Here is a 16,133-nt window from a genome sequence, read left to right as displayed (position 1 = left end):
ACAATAATAAATCTATTTTGTTTAAAAGCATTTTAAATTCATAAATGTTGTACTAATCAGCTTAAATAAACTTTATTTCTAGTTATAGAAAACAATGCTTGAAAAGAGTCGGGATTACGCATGGGTTAAATGAACTCATCACAGGACTAATGCCAATAATCTTTTGGATTCCTATAGCAACTTTATTGCAGAAGTTGAATCACATTTTCCTGTGCAGCATCTTTTTTTCTGGTCCTGTGATCTCAGGTGAACTCTGGGGATCAGCTTTAGATGTGTCAGGAGAGGCTGGATCTCAGCTTATCAGCTGAGCATTTTAGAAGAGTTTGCATCTGTTCTATTCCCAAACTCTGCATGCCGTGGGAGCCACCACCAAGCCTACAGGGGCTGGTATTTTCCTCATTCTTTTTCACACCATCATGGACCATACGACTGAACAGCGCATTATATTTTGAGGCTTTCCAAAAGCTTGAAGTTTCTTTCAAAGTAGACTTATTAAAAAAACATAAAATGGCTTAATTACCTTTATTTTTATTTCCAGTTTCTCAACACCATAGTTTATATATTAGGTGAGATAAGCTAAGTGCCACAACAAATAGAGTCCAAAAATGTGTAACGGCTCAAATACAATTAATGTTTATTTCTCTCTCAGGAAAATAGTCCAGGGATTGCAGGCTGGTTTATGTGTAGGGATGGGGTATGGGGGGCCATTCAGGGTCCTAGGATAATCAGACTGTGCCTTTTTCAATTATGGTTTCTAGGAACTCTGTAGACATTGATATGCAGAAGAAGGAAGGAGGAGAGGGCCAGCACTTCCATGGCGTCCTATGGGCCACCCCTAGAAGTGGCCCACCTCATAGCTGACCACATTCCCTTGGTTAGAAGTCAGTCACGTGGCTACATACCTGCGTCAAAGAAGAGTGAGAAATACAGTGCCAGGAAGAAGAGAAATTGAGTTAGATGAACATTTAGCTAATCTCTACCACATTCCTTCTATGCTAAGCCTGCCTGCAGAAAAACTAAACCCTAAATTCAGATTTTTCCTTCTACGAATTACTAAAAGTAGGAAGCATATGCAAGGCTAAATTTGTAACCTGTGTGTGCCTAAAAGGATTTCCGGTTTTGTGGAGTTTGTCTCCTAGAACAAATACCAGCAAGAAATAACAATTATTGGTGAATATTCAACCAAGACTTTGGGAACTTTAAATGTACAATAAAATGATTTCATTCCATTTTATTTCATCATGTATGAAGGAAACTACTGATGATAATACTTAGACTTGTAAATATTTTAACCCATAACCTTTCTCCAGTTACCAAAAGTAACCAAGACACAGCTAGCAAATCAAGTTAAAAAGAAACAAAAAGAGAAGATTTGGTGGCTCTCTGGGCTGAGTCAATATAAAGGGATTAAACTCTCTTGCAGCTTGTCAGCTTCTCAGATTCTTCTGATCTATTGAGGCAGGAAAAGAATTGTGTGTGCATAGTATCAATAGACAAGAAAAATCATTTCCCTCCTCTCTCCCTTCACTCCCTCACAAGTTCTATTTTCAGAATTTACAGAGGAAGGAGCATTTCTTTGGATCCAAAGTGCACACAGAGGGCGGTGCCTGTGGCTCAAGGAATAGGGCGCCAACCTCATATACTGGAGGTGGTGAGTTCAAACCAAAAACAAAACTGAAAAAAAAACAAACAACAGCAACAAAAGTACACGTCGATGCCAATCCAAGACACAGCCCAGCTGATGGGAACCTATGGGAATCTTTTCAAAGGGGAAGTCACCAGGACTAAGGAAATTGAGGGTTACCACAACATGAGGAACTGTATGAAAGGGTCGCGGCCTTAGGAAGGTTGAGAACCACTGAATTCTGCGGAATGCTACTTACTGGAGAACTCTCACATTGCTACAAATAAAGGGAGTGAAAGTGAGGTAAGGAGAAGTCTTATTCATTACATCTAGTGTAAGGCCAAGCAGACACCATGTATTAGAAAATTCTACAGTGATTCTGATGAGCCCCAAGGTTAAAAACCACTGATCTCATAAGATAAATACCCATTTCTAAGTAACGCAAGGGGTAGCTCAGCTGTAATACGAGGCTGAGGCTGATCAGATGGCTAACAATGTTTAGGTCATAATGAAAATCTAGCTCAAGAAAGCATCTCTCTGTGAAATCTGATATGGTTATAATGAATATTTTCCAATTGTGCATTTTAATTAAATTGGCTATAGATGAGCAGCCAAATTGCTGTTTGGGGTTAAAAACAAATGGTAAGATCGACACTGAGGCAAATTATTCTCAGACATTAAATTGGGCGAAAAGGGAAAGCAGGTAAGTATATTATCTCAGTATCGATCTTTTAGTTGCTCATAGGAAAATTATTTGTCTGTACTGCCCTTTCACCTAGACCGTTGGTGTATTTGTTGGAAGCTGAAGCAGGAATCACTGGCAAGTCACTGCCCTGGTGAGAGTGAGCTGCACTCTTCTTTTTATCCGTCCCTATTTATTGAAACTGACAGGCAACAATGAATGATGTAACTGTACTGGAATTCACATATTAGTGAGCACATATTATTATAAATTAGCCACGCTTAAAAAATTTAAACACCTTTAAGTCCAAGACACTACTTAACTCGAAAACATTACTTACAATTTAACTTACATTTCCTGTTTTAACAGCTGAGTGTAAGTTTTTTTCTGTAAATATCACCTTTTTATATTTCCCTTTCTTAATTGCACTCTTCTCTCAGATATTTTATTACTGGCCTACATTCTGAACTGTTTAACTGACAAACAAAATAAGGGCTTATTTAACTCAGTTGGGTCAGGTTCCTAAGTTTTCTCAGTTGTAAATTTGACTATCGTTATTTCTAACCTGTTTTCCTATATATTTAATCCTGCGATTACAAAGTTATGCCCTGATAAGTTTTTATAAATGTTGCATTGAGAGTTAAGAAGTGGGTATCTGTTTAGACAAATGTGTGAAAGTATAATCGAAAACAGAGCTTTTTTTCCAATTGCTTTTGCTTTAATTCAATGCAATTATATATCACATATATATATCATAAATGAAATAAATCATACATAGTATGTGGATGAAATTAGAGTTCAAAAAGGGTCCCACATTTACCTGCCCTACATACACATATATGTTTGCCGTAGAAATGGATTATGCAAATGCCCAAGGAGAAAATGTATTCCACGTTTCCACCCAAGACTCTGTTCTTGTTGCTGAAATGAACACAAATGACTGATATATAAAAAGTACAGTCCAGCTCACAGGCCAGTAAGTGTGGTTAGATTCTTGGTAAGTTATTGGAAGCTTGAACCTCTTTCCAAATCTCCACTGATTTGGGTCTTGTTCCTTCCCTGCAGATAGGCTTATATTTTTAAGAATAGTCTTGGCATTCATGAATGTGAAACAATAGAAACAAGATGCAAAGGTCATAATAACAAGGGAAAGAAATTCAATTGAGAGAGGACTACCTGGAGATTTTAGAGAAAGCAGAACGCTATTGGAAACTCTAACTTGCCAGTGATTCTCAGTGGCCCAGTCAAATTCTATTGCCTTTTCATTTGATTCTTTGGAGAAAGACAACTTAGTTTCACATGTTCCCAAAGTGGAAGCTTGCCGTGATGTGATTAGGATTGATAATTAAGTTCTGGTTTTTGTAGCACAATGTGTTGGAACTACTTATTCGTGGTAAATGTGAAACTTCTGGATCTCTCACTGTTAGAAATCTGAGTTTTGCATAGTAACTGAAGGTCTTCAGGAAGGCTACTCTGCCATTGGAAATTGTGTGTTCAGGTTTGGTCCCACTTTTATTCTTACGTGTTTAAGGTTCATAAACTGGAGCACACTGAAAAAATGAGAACTAAGAATCATCTCCAGTGACTCTACCACCGTGAGTCCTGCCCTCTTTATCAGCACAACCACTGTCCGTTCCCTCTGGTAGGAGGAAAATCAAAGACAGCACAAGGCTGAGTGTGAGGACTCTGGCAGGAGATGCTTTTGGGAAAACTGAACATTCCTGTTTCTCCTAGTTCAATTAAACTATTCCAGAGGGATGTGATTCATAGATTGCTCCTAATTACAAACAGGACTCTGACCAGCAGCTTCTTTCCGGCATCTTTTTCAGAGCCCCCATGGTGGTTCAGTGCCTGCCTCTCTGCGTCTCTCTACGGTATAATGTGATTATCTCACTACATTGCAGTGAGCAGGTCTCTCATGCGCCTTCCTCCACTAGAAATTTAGCGTCTTGGAGGACCAGGTCATAAACTCCTACAACATGTACTTGGCTCAACTGTTGTTAAATGAGTACCTGAATAACAGGATATCATAAAAGTTATCAGAAGTATTCAGAACTTAAATTTAAGTGATCAGCTGGCCTTCGCTCTCTGGTAACATATTAGGGATGACTGATACTGCGTGATTTCTGACGTGGGGTAGCAGAGTTAATCTCATGGGTTTGGTGAATAATAAAATCACTTCATCTGGTGGGTGAGGAACAGTAGCTAAGGCTTCCTGATTGCCAGTCTAAGGCTCCCAGTGGTCAGGAGGGGCAGGGAATGTCTCTCGTGTTTTGTGTCACAGGAGATAGTTCAAGGGAAGTGAATCATTTGGGCAGAGGTCGCAAGCTCAGTATTACCTTGCTATTCTTATGCATATGTGAAGTGAATTTCTGTACAATGTTACTCAAGTCAGACTCTGCAGGAACATTGGCAGTGTGCTGGCAAATTTGAGTTTCTGAGCAACCAGGTCTGAAGGACACCTCTAGACTAGAAGTCACAAAGATAGGCCCTCTGCCGTGCAGACAGCTAGCTGGGGTCTCTTCATCTGGGCCTTTATTTTTAGACTTTGCAATATCCTCTCTTTCTTCCTCTTCCTCCTCCTCCCTCCTTCCCTCTTTAGAGAGAGAGGTGGGGAGAGAGAGCTAACAGGTAGAAAAATGATATTCTTCTCTTTTCTTAACTATTATTTTGTAGATTTGCTAGTAATCAGCCTTGAAATTAGTAAAGACAATGTCATGGAACTAAAATACATTTGTTGAAACCCTAATCCACAATGTGATACTATGACAGGAGATGGCGCTTTTGGGAAGTTCCCTATGTTTAGATAAGGTCATTAGGGTGGAGCCTGCGTGATGGGATTAATACTCCTCGAAGTGCAAAGGAAGAAACTAAAGCTCCTTCTCTCTCTCTGCCTCTCTGCCATGTGAGGACACAGCAAGAAGACAGCCAACAGAACCCAGGAAGAGGGCCCTACCAGAACCCCACCTTGCTGGCACCCCAATCTCAAATTCCCCAGCCTCCATAACTGTGAGAAATACATGTTGATTATTTAAGCCACTCAGTCTACTATTTTATTATAGTAGCCTGAGCAAAGACATCAGAGATGTTTTAGAGGGAATGATCTGGAAAAAAAAAAAAAAAAAAATGGCAAAAGTATTTTCTGTCTCCCCACCTTTTTGGGGAACTGAAACCTGAATCCCTGCCTCAGGCCAGTGGTCAGGAGGAGCAGGGAGTGTGTCTTATGTTCTGGCCACAAGACAGAGCTCCAGGGAAGGGAATCTTGTCTGGACGGCGGTCACAAGATCTTTTTGACTGACGATAGGATTAATCTGGGCAGAGGTCCCAAGACTGTTGCAGAGGCCCTGAGATTGTCTTGGCTCAAAATGGGATGATGGGATCAGAACCTTTGAAAGCACTGTGCTTCTGCTCAGAAGCAGGAATTTGGATTTGCGGTCACTGATGCCATGTTCCTCCTTTGCCAGGTGAAGTGGTAAACTTCTCTTTCCTTCTCTTCAAAATGCCTGTCCCTCTTTTTTCTGACATGGCTTCAGGGGACACGTGCCAAAGTTTCAGTAACAAAGAAAGCCTTGCTCTTTGCACAAAGTTGATGAAGCTACTGTTGAAGGTTTGATGATATACGTCTTATTTCACAGATGAAGAAAATGAGCCTGAGAAACAAGACGTTTGTACCCAAGCCATGGCATTCAACAATGAACTTAAAGGAACATCTATTGCTTTTCAGGTTAATAGACTGTGACACCTTCTTGGAATTTTCCTGAACACTCTAAATTCTGAGGTCAGAATGACATTCTGAGTTTAGAAAAGTCTGGTTGTTGTGGTCACAGCTATGGTCCTTGCTCCCACATTTCTGGGATATGGAGGTTGGTGGTTAGAGATGCCTGACTAGCAGCCACTTCTATACATGTATGATCACCACTGTATTACTCAATCCCTCTGAATTTTCTTCAGTAGAAAACAGATATGTCTACCTCAGCTGTCATTAGGAAAAACAAGATTTTCATTTGTTCATTTCCTCAATGACTATTTACTGACTGTTATGTATCAAAAATTGTGCTCTGCAGTGAGGTTATGGTGTGAATCGAACACATTACATTCCCTTTCCCTCAGGAAGTTTATAGTCTTGTGGGATTTAAAGAGTGAAAAGGTTAGGAGCACAGCTCCTCCCACAGAATCAACACTCAGTTAATACCACCAACAGCCACACAAGTCTCTAAAAGAGACTTCCCTTTTAGAAGTAATGAATGCTGCTGCTTTATTTTTAGAGACACTCTCAATCATGGTCATTGGAACATTTATTCTGAAATCACCCTGAAGAAGTTGTCCATCTTCCTCCCCTGCCTCCTGTCATCCTCAAACTAGTTGCTAGGAGGGAATTTGGTGTATATTCCATCCAATATCTGGTGCCATTTCGTAGATACACATTAGCAAATCCTTATAAAAACCAAATTTTAGAATCTTGCTGAAGGGTAAAATAAGATTTACGAACAGTGTATAAGGAAATGTCAATTTAATATAAAACACTTTGAAAGTCCAGTTAAGGATCACACTTACTTGATGTTAACCAAGCATCTCAGTCTTTGTGCCCATCTTGCATGCCCATGAGTTCGGCCAGCCTCTACCTAGTCAGAGCATGCCTAGCAAGAAGACACTGCATGTCCAAGACCTCAGCTTGGAAGTCTCACTAAAGGAAAGTCAGCTTAGTGAGGTCCGCGTGAGACCTGCCCAGGAACGTGAGAGAAGATGAGCAAGGTTAGTGTGGACAGACCATGCTGTGCATCACGAAGTTCTAGAAATGAGTCTTGCATGCAGGACCATTTGGTTTTTTGCCCTGAGCTACAGATGTCTGTTTTAATAGAAGTGTCTGCCAGGGCTGCAGTTGACAAGGCCAGCTGCTTTCAACTGACAACTGCCAGTTAATGTGGCAAGCGCCTACTAATTTATGCTGAGAAAACAGCATGGAATTGGGTCAGCAAAGGACATTGATATCCTCCATCTGTTAAATAGGCTTATTTGCAGAAAATTGAATATTTGGAGCAAGAGTTGTTAAGGCTCTTCTAGGATAACATCTACACATGATTCAAAAATCCAAAGTACATGCAGTTAGTTTACTCTCTACAGAGAGAGAAAGAGAGAGAAGCAGGACTTGATCTAGCAGATACGTGCACAACTGTATGACTTTTAGTGTTTGAGGGGGAATAAATTAAAGGCTTCCCTTCTGGATCCAGAACTTACCTTCCTTCCTCCAAAGCACTGCTGCAGTTGAGACTTAGTTAGGACGCCATATTGGCAGTTGTGGGGCTGCCAAGTTATTTTTCTCCAGTCACAGGTCCTGTTGTCTGAACAACTAAGGCATGGCACAATCCACTGGCCTGAAATAAATGGCAAAACTTCCTTTGGTTCAGTTTCTACTGGTGAAATTATAGTTTGGAAGTAACTTTAGAATTCAGCTATGGTATGGCATTACCAGAAATTATAGTAAGAAGTCCATTCTTATTATATAAATCCCATGGAGCAATGCATGGCCTCCTGCCAATCAAATAGCATAGCAGCATCTAATAATGTTCTGAAATAATACATGTCATGCTGAACTCAACTCAAATATGAACTCCATTCCATCAAACCATATATCTTAAAAAGACCCTAAGTGATCAGGTACTACTCAATCATTACTTATTTTCAAATAGTACATTAGGTACTTTGATAGGACCAAAGTAGACTGGGAGCCTCCCAAATTAGCAGTTGGCCTCAAATATTTATTAGGCTAACACATGCTTAGGTAATCAATCCAAGAATAAGCATATTCCCTGGTCTCAAGAGATTTAACATACAAGTACTTCAGTCTACCCCAAATTTATTATTTTGAAGACTACTTATTTTTCCTTAACTAGATCAATGGCCTTTTAGGTATGAATATTTTTATTATAGTTATGTCACCTCAATTTCTTCTTCAATTTAGATGAGGTATATACTAATCTGCTCACACGATGGTGTGAGAATATAATGGAAGAATGTATTTAAAGAACCTAGCACAGTCTGAATATTGTATTCACCTCCTGTTAATAATAGAGTTCAGGCAGAAAGTAGGTCACACGCTTTAGTAAATGTTTATAGAATAAATGAATATTTCCTATACACTTAAGATCTCTCCTATTTTATTAATAACACATTCAGAACACATCAGCTTGTAGTGTGGTGGATCCATTAACAATTTATTAGAAAAACATCAAGAAATTAATTCTAATTTATTAGAAAAACATCAAGAAATTAATTCTATTTCAGTGGTTCCCTTATTCATCTTTTCAAAAATGTGCTGACTGTAAACACAGTGCATTATGTCAACAAATATGGAGTGGTTATTTCCTTCCTTGGTGGAGAATACAACGATGTCTCTGATAATCACTTTCTCTACCTGCTTCTGTTACTCATTCATATTTCTCCTTCAAAATATTGAGGAGCTGAATATTTCCAGTTGCTTCTTGAGTTAGAAAGGTAACATTTTTAAAACTATATCCAGTCTCGCTCTGATTTGTGGTGCTGCTAACAAAGGTATCTAGTATGATATGAATTTTAGTGGAAAGAATTTCTACTTTCAAGGGATGAATACAGTGCATTTTCCATTCATGACTTCATGGATGTCAGAATTATGTATGTGAGGGTTTGTGTATGTGGAATAATTATAAATTAATATGAAAGTTTATGGCTATTGTAAAAGGAGAAAAAGCATGTGGATATATTGAGAGAAAAATTGGGAGAGATAAAGGAAAATAGAGAGGAAAGGAGATGAGAAAATTTTAAATTTTAGGAAAGAGAAAAAACATTCAACAACCACTTTAGGGGGGCTCCGATGTCAACTGGAACAGAAATACAAAATCTTGAATAAGTCACGTGGACTTATTTGTTCCTCTTACTATAAGATTTTTTGTTTGCTTTGAGCTTTAAATGTAACGAGAAATCTAGAAAACTGCCTTATTCCATCTCTATCCACAGTGTCAGGGATGGTGAGTAATCTTCCGTTTCTGCACAGACATTTCACTCTCCAGGAGGATTTTAATTCAATACATGAAGAATCTAACCTGAAGGGGATTTTGAAGTGTCAGGTGCTATTGGTGTTAAAATATCATGGCAATTTTTTGAAAAAATAGCAAACATTTTCATAGCACTTCACAGATTTCAGGGATTTTTCTAAAGTTTTTTAAATATGTTAACTTATTTATGCCTCATAAAAACCACATTATCATCTCCTTAACCAGTTGTCAGCAAGGCTAAGTAACTTGTCCAAGGTGGTGCCAAGGTGGCAGAACCAGAATCTGAGTGGGGCAGTCAGCTCCAGAATCCATGTTCTTAACTGTAATTCCAAACCTCAAAAGTTATAATCAAGTTAGAGGACTGTGATTTTTTACATGTAAAATAATTACAGTGTGATAACAGCTAGTGCATAAATGAGCAAACTGTGCGAGAAGGAGAGAATCTGAGCGCCGGAGACTGCGCACACCTGGACTCACCTTTAGCCCTGCGGATCTCACCATTGACTGTATTAGAGTCACCTGGAAAACTTTTTAAATTCTCCAGGCCCAGGTTATACCCAGGCTGATTAAGCCTGAATCAGCCTGGGTATAACCTGGCTGATTCCTATGAATCAGCCAGGATGGGACTCAGGCATTCCTATTTTTTTTTAATGCTTTTCAGGTGATTCTAATATGCAGCCAAGGTCGAGACCCACTGTTTAAATTAGACAACTTAATCTTCTCATGATTAAATTTACTTCTCTGTAAGGAAAATATGTGTACCACCAGCTATAGTGCCTGGTACGTAAAAGCTGATGTCTATATTTTATGCATTTTCCCACCTCCAAATCCAAGTAAGCCATAGTAGTTCAGAATAAAGAGAGAGTAATGGAGGTCAAAGTCTTCTGGAAGGTTCCATGGAGGAGACAAAATGTGAAGATGGATATCTTAATGGATATATAAGATTTGCAGACATGGAAGGGACAGTGAAGAGATGAGCCTGACAGGAGTGAGACTGAAGAACTGACTGGCCACTTAGATGTCATTACTGAAGAAAACGAGGGTCTGCATGTGGAAGATGTTTCTAAAGTTTCCAGATATAGAGAAGGGCAGTACTACTAAAAGGGACCACACCAAACAATTAGGAGAGGTGCTGGCTTTTGGATGGCAAAATAAAGACTCTCTTCAAAAGGGTTTATGTCCCCATTCATTCTCTTTTAATAATTCTTCTGTCTTTTTCATCCAGAATATGGCTTACTTTCTAATTCTATTTCTTCCCTGGCATGCATGGTTTGTAATCAAGGACCAATCTCCTGCACATCTTTGTCTGGCTTCTCCTAATCCTATTTGATTTAGACACAGCCTGAAAGTTTGACCATCGCTGATAAATTTCTCAGGAAAATTTCCTTAGAGGATAGGTAGAGTCTTTTCTTCAGAGAGGTCCACATTGAGTGGGTATGTAGCACCCCCTCGTATGAAGCTAGAAGGGGCTTTTTAGCTTCTACTTTCTACCCTCTTATTTTCAAGAAGAGGAAAATTGAGGCTCAAAGAGTTATTAATAAAATAATAGAATTTAGGTCATGCTGGACCAGAACTGAGATCTCCAAGTCTCCAATTTGCATGACCTTGTTACCATGTCAGAATGGGTCAGCATAAAATCATCAGCTGAAAATGAAATATAGCCCCACAGCCTCTTTGGTAGCACTATAGGAAAACCCATCAGCTGGTCTTATAAGGAATTTATCCTTCTTCTAAAAAGCTGAATTTACTCAGTGCTTTCATGTGTCTACAGATATTGTGTTTAAACAAAGTTAATTTTCTTTCTAACAGCAGCATGGTATGTTGAGGGCATAAATGTATTTCTCCTAATGAGATTATATTTGATAATCTTTTGAAAGGCCAAGTTTTCATCAGATCCCTGAGGATGTCTGAGCCTATGCATCCCAGACACACTCTACCCCCCAACCTTGCTGACAGCTAATTTTGCACAAACTGATACTCTTTTTAACCACTCAATGCTAAGGATGAATAAACAAATGACTACCCACCTGCATGAAGATGCAAATATGGGTGCCATTAGTTTGTGGGCATAAAATCACATGCACATAAAAAGGAGCCCTGATGGGGTCTCTGAAAACTTGGCTCCAATGGCTCTATATTTATGTAGTCATGGCTCTTTGCTTGTTTGTATTGGTTAACAATGCCTTTTATTTATTGTGAGTTAGTAACTTCGTGAAATAGGCATCTGCATAACATCTGCAGGACTGCACTTCTTGACATTTTAAATATTACCAGCTCTTAACTAAAACTATCCCCACAAAAGGTCATAAATTCTGTTATATATTTGAACACTGAATGAATCAAAGCTGTGATTTCTGAAATAACATTCTGAGGAACGAAACTGTCCTTTGGGAGACGTTATTTGATTTATAATTATGGCTCTATATTTAATGAAAGTTAGATTTCATCCATTTAAGTGAATCGGGTGAGGTGATACAATGGACAGAAAAACTTCAACTCTGACTTAAGACCAGCATGAGATATAAAATCATGTAAATGTTAGTACCAAGTCCTAGCTCTATAATGTTATCAAGTGGGTTTTATCTAAGAAGAAAAAATACATCTCTGTTTTCAGTATTAGAAATGTTAAAGTATAAGTTGTAATATTTCCTTGCTAAAGATAAAGCATGATAAAATCTTTTCATTGTGGACATACCCTGAACTATAATCAGAGCTCTTTTCCTTAGCATTGATTCTCATTCAATGATCACTATATGTATTTCTTTGTTCTCCAAATTAGAATATTTTTTTTTTACTTTCTTAACAAAAGATTTAATTCTAGGTTGTGTCTTACAGTTATATTATTTCCTAAAGGATAAGAATTGATTTAAGAATTAAAATAATATAGTCCTTCAAGAGTATATTAGCTGGCGTTATTGAAAAAGACATTTTGACATCATTACATCAATAAGGTAAAAAAAAAAATCCAATTTTTCTAAATAACTGTAATGTGCTATTACTTTGGAGCCTGTCTGTGTTTGGCCTTCTACACTAAACCCAGAGTCCCTGAATCAATTGCCTTCCAAAGTTGTCTACCATGACAACTTCTTTCAGAAGGAGGGAATCCTGCTAGGAAGGAAGGAGACCATCTGTGGCAGCAACCATCCATTCCTGCATGTTGTTCTGACTCCTCTCAGTAACTCTGAGTTCTTCGGGCAGATCAACAGTGGAACAGTTGGTTGTGGTGACTGTGTCCTGGCCGTTTACAGCCTTCCGTGGAAGGGAAGAGGGTTTGGATCTTAATTTTATTTCAGCAACCATTTAAAATCACATCTTAGGAATTGGGACATAAACAAGGGGCAATCTCTGCTCTGGAGAAACATGTGATCAGTAAAAACATATTGCTCACATACCCTGAATGTAATGCAATATAGGCATAGATGCTCCTATATTTATGTAGTATGCCCATTATTAAACATAAAAATACTATAATTAGGTAAAAAAAAAAAAAAGCACATATAAGCACATATAAAAAAAAAAGCACATAAAAATACTATAATTAGGTAAAAAAAAAAAAAGCACATCCTTTCTGGCTTCACCCTGAGAGGTCCCTATACCACCCTCTCCCCTTTCTGAGGTGCGTCTTCTCACTTAGGAGACCACTGACCAGAGCAAGAGAGAGGAACGTGAAGATTAATACTTGAAACATAACGTGGGAGGTGCTATTGTAGAGATATGCCCAGAATGCTCCAGGCACACAGAGGAGAGGCTGCACTGGGAGTCTGGTGGTGGAGAAAGGCCTCCTGGAGAAAAAGAGACAGTGCAGGAGAAATCAGGCAAAGGCGGGAAGAAGCCTTGCAGGAAGAGGGAACAGCGTGGACAAAAGCCTGGAGTTCTGGAGCAGTGTTATCAGCTCGGAGTGAGGCAAAGATGCTGGAGGGGGTGGGAGAGACAGGAAGGGGCCAGGTTACAGAGGCTGAGCACCAGGAGATTGATCTGGGACTTGATTTTGGGAGCTTCTCTAAAGGGGCTACTCAAGTACTGGAAGGCGCTGGTTTTTGGCAGCCTCCCTGGCAAGGTCCAGGCCCATACCCGGCTTCATAACAGAACCTGACATAAGTTAGCACGCACTTAATGGACAGATCAACCTGCTGCTTCTTGAGGAATCCCAGTAACGTATCTTGAACTTTTTTATTGAAGAACTATAACTCCATGTAGCAAGAAGAACAGAATTAAGTTGTTTTATGGTTGTCGTAAATTGTCATATGATAAAAAAATTTTTCACTTGACACACTGCTGTCTTCTTTGTATGTAAAGGTTTGTATCTCATTCAGCAGCAGGTCACGAATCACACCACCTGACACACCATGACAGGGAAATCCCTCCCTATGCGCTGACTGCAGTTTATTATTCAGAACACATGTTCAAGACTGGGGACGTGCCCACGTTTGTTAACTGTGCGTGCCAAATTGCAATTTGTCCTGCCCATTTGGGAAACTCATTTTCCATTCAAGCTGTGGTGTGAAGTTCATGGCAAGGGTAGAAAAGCTCATGAATGTTTTCTCAGACTTTTTAGATAAAGGGAAACCTGAGGTCAGGAGAACAGAGAGATAATCAGGAAGCCTGGAGAAGACCATCCATGTCCCTCTAATTGCTTTAAGGCATCTGGCTTTTGCTAGATCCTTCCATCTCCATTAATAGAAGATTGCTGGGGAAGGAGAAAGAAAGGGAATGAAGAGAAAGGCACTAATGAAGTTTCTCATTCCAGGTCTGCTGAAGGCTTAGGCAGAATTTAAGACTATGATTTAAATTTCATGTCACAATTTCCCTGCCTGTCTGAATGTTCAATATATGTGGGACATCAGTGATCATTCCCAAAGATGTTTTAAAATAAAAAGAAATCGTTAAAAACTGAACTTGTATCCTTTGCAGTTCTTTAGGTAACAGCAGATGTTTATTTCCTATCTACCATGAACAGAGAATGATGCCAAGTGAATTAACATAATGTGCACAATTCCAACTCCCTTCCCTCATGAAGCTGGCAGCCTGGGAAGACTGGCATTAAACAGTCAATTACATACTTAATTATTTCACTATTATCATAACTGCTGTGGCAGAAATGTAGAGTGCTATGAAATATGTACTATGGAAGTAACTCAGAGGCTCATGGAAGGCTCTCTGGGGAGAGTGACTTTTGTGCCGAGATCTGTAAATTGAATATTGATTAACTAGGAAGACAAAGGATGGTGAAAAGAAAAGAATTTGATTAATCAAAGTATTTCAAGTATTAAAACAATGCATTTGCATTAATTATGTGTGTTGTAATTCGTAATGATGAGAAAAGTAATGCCCTTGAATTTTTTGGTAAGAGGATAGTTTAAATAAGCACCTGCTTATCTACACTAAAGAATTTTTTCCTTAGAGATGCGATACCTCATGTGATAGTCACCTTGCACGTCCCCAGATGGGCAGCTCTTCAGCTCCGACTGAGAAATGGTTTCAATGTAGTCAGAAGAAATAGGCTGTAACCCACAGGTTTCCTCCGGGTGAATCAGTAAACCACAGTCCTGCATTAAAATGATAATATTAGTTGCCATTAACCTGACAAATAGTGATACAATTTGAAAAATAAGATTTTCTGTGCCAAATAGCCTTCATGGATGAAGGGGACAGCTCTTATTCACCCTTCTTGGGCTACTGACTTACCAATAGTTATTTGGCTAAAATTAGCTACTTTCATTAGTAGAGTGAATTAGGGGGTTAACAGAAATTCCAAAGATAATTTAATCTTTATTTTGACATTGATATTCATGTCATTTCTTTGCTCATGTTTAAAAATTTGGATGCGAATTTTACCCTAAAAATACCGTTGTGTCACCTCATAAAAAATACTATAATGGACACCAATACATCAAGTGGAAAAGACAGCTAATGTGAGAAGGGAAGTGAGAAGTATTTCAGGAGAATTTAATTTAACAGACAAATTTCATTTCTGCAAACATTTACTAAGAACTCCTGATAGGGCAGAACCGAAATAAGATACATGCATTTTATTCAAAACACATTCATTTATTTATAACAGTAGGTAACACCTCAGTGCCCTCGATGTCATTATGGAGGCATGTTTCCTACTAAGCGAGAAGTGCAGTGGAGAACTGCCACATGTTGGCGGCTTTCTGAAACTTCTCTCCTCTGTCCCAATTACTGAGCTGCACCTGCGGGTTGGACCACCCTCATTTTCTCTTAACTTATTCTGCAAAGCTATTGGCACTTGGCCTGTCCCATATCACTTTCTCCTACTCACACAGCCCTCTGGTCACCCTCCCCACTGAGTTCTCTCAGTCCTTCACAGTTAAGGCTGTGTGGAAATACTATGATATTTGGCTTGCTTTCTCCCTAATTGTGCACAGAGAGCCTCTTTTAGTGTCTCAGCAAGGCCCAACCATGGCACAATCATGTGTCCCCACTTTTGTCCATTTCAGCCCCCAATATGTTTCCTTCATGCTCTTCACCACCTGCTAATTATTTGTTTGTTTGTTGTCTGTCCCTTTTCTGCCACATTGAATGCTGTATGGGAGCAAATAATTATTTTATCCACACATACACCCACCGCCTGCATAAGTAGACAATACATATTTGTTAAACGCGTAAAAGATTAGACTTACTGCTCTCTCTTCATAAACAATTCTCACCGAGGGAAAGAAATGATTGTTTGACCTTTTCTTTGCTCTGTAAATTTGCCACTATTCAGCAACTGCAGTCACATTCCCTGAGATTCTCAAATATCCTGACTACCAAACTCAGATTCCCAGATCTTATA

The 16,133-nt window shown here is 39.0% G+C and overlaps 1 protein-coding gene across 4 annotated transcripts in view; it reads right to left on the bottom strand.

Annotated features, from left to right (window-relative positions):
• Positions 1–16,133, bottom strand: part of CPED1 (cadherin like and PC-esterase domain containing 1) — a 288,422-nt gene that overhangs the window by 28,092 nt on the left and 244,197 nt on the right. For 3 of the 4 annotated variants that reach the window (XM_053608585.1, XM_053608582.1, XM_053608583.1), the window contains exons 17-18: positions 14,763–14,880; positions 7,542–7,678 (exon numbers count right to left, since the gene is read on the bottom strand). In XM_053608585.1, the coding sequence (XP_053464560.1) occupies positions 7,542–7,678; positions 14,763–14,880 (255 nt within the window). Of the gene's footprint in view, positions 1–6,889; positions 7,028–7,541; positions 7,679–14,762; positions 14,881–16,133 lie in introns of those variants that run through there. The other variant, XM_053608586.1, reaches the window with a different exon arrangement.

The sequence above is a fragment of the Nycticebus coucang genome, chromosome 11, assembly GCF_027406575.1.
Source record: "Nycticebus coucang isolate mNycCou1 chromosome 11, mNycCou1.pri, whole genome shotgun sequence".
Taxonomy (NCBI): Eukaryota; Metazoa; Chordata; class Mammalia; order Primates; family Lorisidae; genus Nycticebus; species Nycticebus coucang.
This window is presented reverse-complemented; position numbering and strand designations above follow the sequence as displayed.